The sequence below is a fragment of the Rhamphochromis sp. 'chilingali' genome (genome assembly GCF_963969265.1).
Source record: "Rhamphochromis sp. 'chilingali' genome assembly, chromosome: 3".
NCBI lineage: Eukaryota > Metazoa > Chordata > Actinopteri > Cichliformes > Cichlidae > Rhamphochromis > Rhamphochromis sp. 'chilingali'.
In genome coordinates this window covers 1,935,464-1,944,876 of record NC_137931.1, presented here as the reverse complement: position 1 = coordinate 1,944,876, position 9,413 = coordinate 1,935,464, and the positions used below count along the sequence as shown (strand labels likewise).

The window sequence follows — 9,413 nt, the reverse complement described above, 5'->3', positions numbered from 1 at the left end:
CAGATCGTTTCATTAAGGAGAAGTGGTGATGAATAATTTTACACACACACATTAAAACAAAAAAAGCCTCAAGTAAAGGGCGCTTTGCCCCCCGGCGCCTGAAACAACATCCCTGTGTTAGCTGCACACAGCAGCTTCCTCCTGTAATTACAGAAACTCAACACTGGACACTCAATAACTGAACAGGAACAGAAATCGTCCAGTCACGGTGCCCTGCCCTCAGCCAACAACAGTTCATTCATCACTGAGGCCAAACGGGACGAGGGGGAGGGCCCTGTCCTCTGTCACACAGGCAGGAGAGCCGACAGAGTTAGCAGACACTCTACTTTCAGTGTTGAGAAAGACTTTGTTCCACTGAAAGCAGCTTCAGACCTGTTTCCATGAAGCGTGAGATGAAGCTGTGTGAGCATCTGGAAGCTCTGAAAGAGCTCGAAAAGGAGTTAAACATGAAGTTCAGCCTGGATGTACACAAGCACGCTTAAAGCTTCCTTTGTAGTCTTTTTGTTATGTGACTGCACATGAAAGGTCCTGCACACATGCACTCTGAAAACAGGATGGCTCCCAGTTCACCAGTGCCGAATGTCTACTTAGACGCAGAGTTGAAGTGAATAACAGAGTTTCCTGTTTTATAGAGCCTATAGCTCGAGCTGGACCAGGCGACCCTGGATCCTCTCTTAGCTAGCTGCAATAGCTCTGCATCCCATGATGCACTGGGTGTTTCTCCTTCACTCGGTTTAATCATTAACTATCAGTCTGTCCCCTGTAGTATGTAAACGCTCTACTGCATTACGAGCATGACACGAAGTATAAAGGGTTTTATACTGAGCTGCAGGATGTGGACTCCAGGCAGGAAGGACGGAGCCCCTCGTTGGGGATGGCGGGCAAACACATGATGCAAATGTGACGCCGACACGAGAACAGACAAAAAGAGCACGACACCAGAGGAAGGTCCAGTCGGACTTTATTGGTTTCTATCTGATTAAATGAACAGATGAAAAGTTGACTGGAGGTAAATTTATGGTCGAATGTTTTACATCAACATGAGATCCTACAGAATATTAAAGCCAACATCGTCATTCATCTAAGCCACAGAGCTCTGCGTGAACTCCGTGTTTTTGGACAAATGCATGGACATCAGGCCTGTGGAAGTTAGCCGCCTGTCAGCTCTTCGTTACACACTCGCCTACATTCACGGCCAGAACATAAACTCAGAGTTAACCGTTAAAGGTCGCAAGGCAAGACGCTGACAGCCTACAAAGGCGTACTGCATTGCTTCTGATAAAGACTCTCTTACACTCATCACTTTGGTATTGCATTATACATTACAATATTTTGCAAAGAAATAAAATGTACAACTGCATAAATATAAAAGTCTTCCAACATGTTTCATGGTTGCAAACATTCAGAGAGTTGCCAACAAAACAAAAACAAACCCTTTAGTTAGCACCGTCGCCCTTATAACAGGCCAGGGTCTAACACACTGGACACGAGTCTACATTCAAGGCAGAATCAAAAGTTAAAGGCATGAAACAAATAAAACCCAATCACACAATTGAACGATTTAAGGAGGTCTCCCACGATCAGCTGTAAAAGAAATAAAGAGGAGAGGTTTCCTGGAGTGCAGCGTTTTCCTTACATAGATCACAGCGAGGAACCATTTTATTATTAATGTTATTATTAAGGACATGTCTGAGGCTCATGGCTGGCACTGCTGAAGCTTGCTCATACAGTAAGATGAGGTTGAAGGACCCGATCTGTACACTCCAAAGAACTAGCTGCTAAAACCACACAGGCAGCGATACAGAGGGGACAGACAGCTCGCTATGCCGCGCACACAGACTCCGTGGAAGTGTCCCATGGCTTGTTTAGAGGTATCATTTACAGCACACTAAATATTATCATTGGCCCTATTGCTACGTTCCCCTAAATTTGATTCTAAGGCTAAGACAGAAATACAGAAGCAAGTGATGAAAGCAGATTACACAACAGTCCCTAACAGCGTTTCCCCTTCACTCAGCCAACACGAGCTAATAGCTACAGCCTTGCCCCTCTCATCTCATACAACTGACTGATACTACAGGGGGGTGGGGCGGGGGAGTGCTATGGGCCTGATGGCGGTCATGATTCTTCAACCTGGATCTTGATCTCAAAGCGTCCCTGGTAGCGGTCCTTCTCGCTGTAGTCGATGTTATCTCCGAACACTTTGCACTCGATGCGGAGGTCAGTGTTCCGGGTCAGGTTGGTGAACTGCAGCGCCACCAGCGGCTGCAGGTACTGCGGGTGCAGCTTCTTGCCGTAATAGGGGTAATACTGCAGGGGGAACCCTTCACCGATGCCGTAGTACTTAATCTCTCCGATCTTATCAGCGTCCTCCTCTTTCTGGAAGAGAGAACGTGCATACATGAATTCGTTGTCAGAGGACAGCGGGAGCGAGGCCATGCTACATGCTGCGTGCGGGCTGTGCGTACCTTGCTGGTGCAGTAAATGGGGATCACGTTGGGCTGCACCTTGGGTTGAGCCTCCTCAGGAATACTCTCATTAGAGGTAGGAGGCTAAAGAAAGAAGACGAGTTAGCCAAACCGTATGAGCGCCGACCGCTGCTGGGCTTTAACAACTAAGGTGACATTTTCATTTTCTACCAAGCATTGCACTGCTTTGGTCTCCAAGTAAACAAAAGAAGGCTAAAGTTACCCGCGGGCGGTAGTTGACAATTCTGTTCAGCTTCACAATCAGACAGGGTTTGCCCTCCTTGAAACCAAACTCCGTGTCTTCCAAGCCAGAGCAGGGTCCCAGCAAGGCCCTGGAGAAGCGACAGGCCTTTCGGACACCCACATCACTGTCCAAGTCACCCCTGTTCTTGTAGTCTGCAGGTTGATCTAGAGGAACAAGTAAAGGGTTATGTTTCCTAAAGTTGGGTTCTTCCAGGTCCAACATGGCATCTATCATAGTGATGGAAAGGATCCCAAACTAGGGCTGGGCGATATGACCCAAAATTCATATCTCGATATTTTTTAGCTGGATGGCGATATAAGATATATATCTCGATATATATATTTTTTTAAGCCATAAAGTAAGAACAAAAAGAGAGTTCTTAGTCAAAGCTGTGTCCCAGATGTCACACAGGCACTTTTATTAACATACAGCACAGATGTACATGAAAAATTACTCAAAAATAAATTATGAGCATTCATTAAATAATGATGCTCCATAAATAAAAGAAAACAATGTTGTTTTTGTGCATAACAAAGAGCTCACAATTGTGCAGTCAAAATGTAAACTAAAAGACGCTGAGCGTAATAACAAAGACAGATTTCACAGCTGCTCTGTTCCCAACTTGTACTGCGTGACTGACAGCCTGGAGTTTGTAATCCGCTTCGCAACCACGTCTCTTACAGGTGCCATTTATGGTCCTTATACACAGTAGGGTAATATTACGTTGAAGCACAGTACGTATCACTCCGCGAGGCTCAGCCGTAATGCTCCGACAATCTATCAAGCGCTGCAGCTCCGTAGTTTACCAAAGTCGTACTAAAACATTTTTTGACAGATTGCTGAGCGCCGTGTTCCACATAAAATCGGTTCGCGGCCATCAAGCACAACCAGAATTCATACATAAGGCGCGCTGTCAACTTTTGAGAAAATGAAAGGATTTTAGTCCGTGCAGCACCTCTGGGCTGCATGGCGTTAGCGCGGTTAGCTCGTTAGCGTGGTTAGCTAGCTAACACGTTGACGCAGTCCAGCCCCACGCACGGGGCGATGCGCAGTAACTCGTTAACGGAGCTTTGCCGTGTCCATCTTGTCGCTTCCTGCAGGTGAAGCGATGGGGGAGGAGGGGGAGTTGTGTTCAGTGAAGGAGAGGCGAGGCCGAGTAACGTAAAGACGAAAGTGGACGAAAGAGAGGCAAACTTGCGGCTCCACAAGTATAATTATAACGTAACATAGACTATATCGATATAAAGGATATTGTCACATCTTATATCTCGTATAAAAATATATCGATATTTTTTAAAAACTCGATATATCGCCCAGCTCTATCCCAAACCATCACGTACAAGCTCAGCCGAGCGGAGCGGTAATGCACAGATGTGTCGGACAACAGCACTTCCTGTTTGCAATCACATTTCTGTTATTTTCCAGTAGAAACTAGTTCAAGTGATGCTTACCTCCACAGTCTTCAAACTTCATCTGGTCTTTCTGTTTACTCTCATCGTACTTGTCCAGGAACTCCCTCAGAGCCTTCGTGTGAGGCAGGAAGGTCTCCACGGCTCGGGGGTTGAAGGCTATCTCAGCTTTATCTGACCGTGGGGTGTGTGTGAGGCCTGCAGGTGCACAATCACAGCCCTTTGTTATCGCCAACATTAACAACTATTGTGATGTCACCCAGTGCGGTTTTCAAATCCAATCATTTTGGAGGCAGACGCCATATTTGCATAATACTTAGATAGATCAGGTGAGTGCGGAGACGAGTGGCTCAACAGGTGGAGCTGTCTAACCGGACTAATGGCACTGAAGCCAAAGCTGCCCTGCCTGGTGCCTCCACTGCTGTATGAGACTGTGTGCACAGACTGTACATGTTTATAGCACTGACTTGCTTTTACAGCCTCAGGTGGCCATTGAAGGAACTGCAGTTTGGCACTTTCAGTGCTGCTCATCAACACCAGATCTACCAACACAATAAACTCTTGTTATACAGACAGTCCTGTCACAGAAGCTCACAGGCATCCTGGCAGTAGCACCACCTTTAAAGCTACCAGACATTCAGAGTTACAGTGAAAACACACACTGCTGCCAACGTGCAGAATCAGTGCAACATCGATCTCACGGCAGCATCCGAGGGACAGATACACTTTTCCCTCGGCTTTCAGTCATTGTGCTAAGATGGGCCGAATACAGTCTGAACTGGGACTCGGATGAAAGCGATGATGACTGGATATGAAAGCTGATAAGTGACTTTAAAGATAAACAGGGCCGCACTGCAGTGTGTGCTTCGTGTGTAACATTAACGATCGCTACACGACTTTAGCTGAAGACAGATGAGGATGCAAAGACGCCAACTGCCCCCAGCCTTCAGTCTGTCAGTCTCACACACAGCCGGCCCTCTGTCATGGAAACAGAGCCGTGGTGTGTACACAGCAGAGGCAGCGGGGCCATTATACGGCGAGTTCTTCTCCACAACAACGTCAGGCAGGCCAGACTGAGCACAGGTGCTTTAAAGGCTACTTTCAGGTTTGGAAAAGTCTTTTTATGTGTGCCACAAGCAGTCAAACAAGTGATGCCCAGCTTTGTGGTTACTGTATGTGAATGTGCTTCACGTCTGCACCTCAGACGCCCTAGATATCGCTCGCTGATCAAGAAAACAACTGAAAAACTTCAGATGACGTCATTAAACTACAAGCAACATAACAATCTCTCTATTCAAAGTTAAACCCTGAAATGTTGGAATAATAAGTGGGAATTTTGTCAAAGGGTTTTTGGGAATGTTGACTAAATCGTGATAAAATGTTGGCGTTCTTACTGTGCAAACTGTAACATCTCCTCTTACCAGCAGCACTTTATAAAGACAGCGAGTTCAGCTCATTGCTGCTGCCTCCACAACAGTCCCAGTTTATCATGTGACCCCTAATAAAGATTAACTGGCCATCCTGTGAAGAAGATCAGCAGACTTCCATCTCTTACCAGGGGGTGCAACTCTGTCCTGCCAGGTGGGCTTGTATTCACTCAGAGTGAGCAGCATTGCTTGGATGGTGCCAATGAAGATCCCAGCCAGGCAGCCGTAGAATATAACATAGAACAGCGTAATTTTGACTGTGGGGGGAAAAGGAAAGAGTGTGTCAGCACAGAGAAAGTTAAAACTGCTGAGAACATGGAGGAAATGGTGTTAGTTACTGCTGACTGGAATCAATATTTTAGAGGTGGTGCAGATGATATGTTACATGATCTTCAGACTAATCATATGGACCGTACAGCTGTGACTCAGAATGAAACTACAGCGCTAATGAGGAAACAGAAACAAGGTCGCCAAAAAGGAAAAGGTCAGAAGCTGAGTCAGCACAGGCGACTGGTTTCCACGGTTGGTAGAACGAATGAGACGCTGCACATAATGAATAAGCAACACAACAAGAACAGCCTCAAACCTGCAGGACAGACGAGTGCTGTGAGGAAGGTCACAGTAAGACAGCGCGCGAATGCCTCACTGTCACGTGGTAACAGCAGAGCTACTGCGTTAGACACTTTGTCTCCGTCTCCTAAGGAGACTTTCACAAGACTTCACGAAAATTAGCCGTTATAAAAAACTCAGTTAAGCCGAGTGACAGCAGAACCTCAGCTTCAAGCGCACCTTTGACCTGACAGAGCTGCAGTAAGCCGGCTGATAATAGAGTCTCCAGATTCATTTAGATTAATGAGTGGCTGGAGCTGCTGTGTGTGCACAGAGCAGACAAAATGACTGCAGAGCCATGCGTCACTCTGAGGGGGAAACACTTCCCAGCCATGAGTGCTTTAAACCTGACATGCCAACACTTCTATAGAAACAGTGGAAAACACACTTTTAAGGAGTTTGAGTGAACTCGGAATAAGGCTCACAAAAGACTCCCAACTACATCCCTGTATCAGTAACACAGAAACACGATCCTGTAAAGTCGGTCCTCACAGGACTTCAGCCTTCTCATCAGCACACTGCAACTCAAACCCCGAATGAATCCGGTTATGCTACTGTGAAGTTTATTCCCAGCAGCTCAAAGTCATCCAAACCCCACAGCCACGATTCACCTCGCTGCTTGCAGGGTGTAGGTGCACGCGCCTGTCCTCACGGTGTCACAAGGTCACCTGAACCAGTTATGTGACATTTTACCGGAAGTCGTTACCGGCAAGGGCATCTTAAACTCCAGCATCCCCCGGGCACTACGGCCCTCACAGTGCCAGGACATCTGTAGGACACACACACACACACACACACACACACACACACACACAGGAAAACTGATTCTAGCGATTTAAACTCCTTAATTAAAGCGTGCACGTGAGCGTGCACGCTCACGTGTACCGCTATCGCAGCACTGCGCATGACACACTGAAACGCATCTGCACTTTGCGATGACCTGAGAAGGGCGAACCGTAGTCCCCGCTCAGCTCGGGTCCAAACCGAGCACACGCCGGACTGAACCGGGAGTCCACAGAGATGAAGCGGTGACATTCACACGAGGGGCAAGGACATGCGCACTGCCGAGAAACGGGAGAAGAAAGGTCGAGCAACTTAATGACCGCATTGTTCCTCGGACTACAGCGACACCTGAGCCTGGCTCCTTCACCTTGGCTCACCTTGGACTCTGATGCAGTTTTAACCCTTTGCCTGCCCGCTTCGCACCTGCCGAAAGACACCTTGACCGTTTTACCCGACAACAATCAGCCAGCGCGGACGACTCTAAGCTCCAATCAGCGCGCGCAGCACCGGCTCTTCGCACTGCAGCGCGCACGCGCTCCCTGCACGGACAGCACGAGCACAAACATCACGAGCCTGCTTCACTGAACGAGCTCAGCGGCAGCTCGGGAGTTGTGTGTCGTGTGTTAGTTACAGACACCCAGAGAAAGTCGGCTCAAACAGGTGCTTGGAAACACAGACGGCCGTGAACGCGCGTTTGCCCAGTCTGCCCAATACTCACACCAGCTGCCCCCGGTACGGCCGAGCAGCTCCCCTGTCTCCGAATTCCACAGGAACTTCTTCCATCCGCCATCGTCCTTCTTATCGGAGGGCATGTTGCTATAGTTCCTTTAGTCGTCCCGGGGAAGAACACTCCGCGTGCTGTAACCAATTCCCAGCCTGTCCGAGAGGCACCCAGCGCAGTCCTCCCTCAGGCTCCCCAATATAAGCGTTCGCCCCTGACTCCGCCCGAAACTCCAGCAGTTCACCTAGGAGGGAGGAGCAGCGCTGACCAATTAAAGGCCGCACACCGAGCGTGCGTAACTCTGACGTGAGACAGACCGACAGAAAGCGGCGCAAGTGGGCTCAAAGTTAAAAAAAAGTGGACATATAGTTCTGTACATACTCTACAAAAACCATAGCCTGCTTAGCCCCTCCCTCACTCACTCACACACACACACACACACACACACACACACACACACACACACACACACACACACACACACACACACACACTCAACACTTCAGCGATGTTCTGAGGATTTCACCGTGTTCACATGAAGTCACTGCATGGGAACAAGTTACATCCTTAATGCGAGATTACAGTGCAGCAACCTGCAATTCTCAAACACGCCGGCTCCTCTAAACAGTCATTATGGTGCAAACAATACAGTCATTTCATCCCCTTCACCAGTGAAACAGAGCGCATTCAGGGGAAGCTTGTGGGCCTCGCTCTCAGACCTGTTCCCACTTTAACTTGGTGGGTGTCCTGTGCTGCTGTGTGCAGTGAACCCCTTCTCACACACACCTCGGGGATAATAGGCTCTAGTAACTTAGTACATACCATATCCTGCCTTCTAGAGCCCGTGTCCCTCCTCTGAGGCTGCCTTCAAGGGCGTTTCAGAGCCAGGGTCATAGTAAGCTGATGTTCTACCTAAGATCAAAGTATGAAGCATTCATTTCAGACCTTTTAGAATAATACAGCATGGATGTGAATTCAGTTAGGAAACAATAAAAACACGAGTCCGTTGGAACCTGAAACCATCAGCTCACCAGCCTTCTGCACATTTATGTTGTGTGTGTGTGAAATCACTCAGCAGTGTGCTGCCCTCTGGCTTTCTTCAGCTATGTGCATTTGTTTGAATATAAACATTTGTGTGTAGGTATGATTGGTCAGGATTGTGCACATGCTGGTTTTGACCTTTAAATATCACCTCAAGGACAAGATGAGTCATATTGAGCCACCAACACTGTCCGGCTCTGTGACACTATCATGATGGAAAGACCTGCCTGACCTCTTGCTCAAAGTCAGGTCCCTTACTCTTTCTCCTTGTCCCGACACTATCACCCTGCCCACACACTGATGTTTATGGAGGGCTGATGGGGAGGTAAGCCTGCTTTGGACAACAAAACCTCCTCATGGTTAATCAATGCTAACCACCGCGTACAGAGATGATCAGGGCTTTAACAAACTCTGGCTTTAAGCCTAAACTTTGACGTAGAAAACCCAAAGTAATCAGAGTTCAGAGTTCAACCACCTCTGAAACAATAATACAAACTAATAAAAAGCCACGATCAATGGATCAAGGAAATATGGGAAGAGGAGAGCTTTGGTCTGAGTCCACTGGAGCAAAGAAATCTGAATGCCTGCCAATGCTGAGTGTGATATTTATCTTAAGAGGAGTGGAGAAAGAAGTCGTTGCTATCTAACTCTTTCATCATTTAGCCTATTTTCCTTAAGAGATGATAAAGCCACAGTCTTGCTGGACTCCTC

At 47.6% G+C, this 9,413-nt stretch overlaps 1 protein-coding gene across 1 annotated transcript; it reads right to left on the bottom strand.

Moving 5' to 3' along the window:
* Nucleotides 1–944: 944 nt before the first annotated feature.
* atp1b1b (ATPase Na+/K+ transporting subunit beta 1b) lies at nucleotides 945–7,859 on the bottom strand. The gene is made up of 6 exons (XM_080877907.1): nucleotides 7,659–7,859; nucleotides 5,677–5,805; nucleotides 4,164–4,319; nucleotides 2,692–2,876; nucleotides 2,469–2,552; nucleotides 945–2,379 (listed from the first exon to the last, which is right to left on the bottom strand). The coding sequence occupies exons 1-6, from the start codon at nucleotides 7,750–7,752 to the stop codon at nucleotides 2,119–2,121; spliced, it is 909 nt and encodes a 302-aa protein (XP_080734033.1). The 5' UTR covers nucleotides 7,753–7,859; the 3' UTR covers nucleotides 945–2,118.
* Between the last annotated feature and the right edge of the window lie 1,554 nt (nucleotides 7,860–9,413).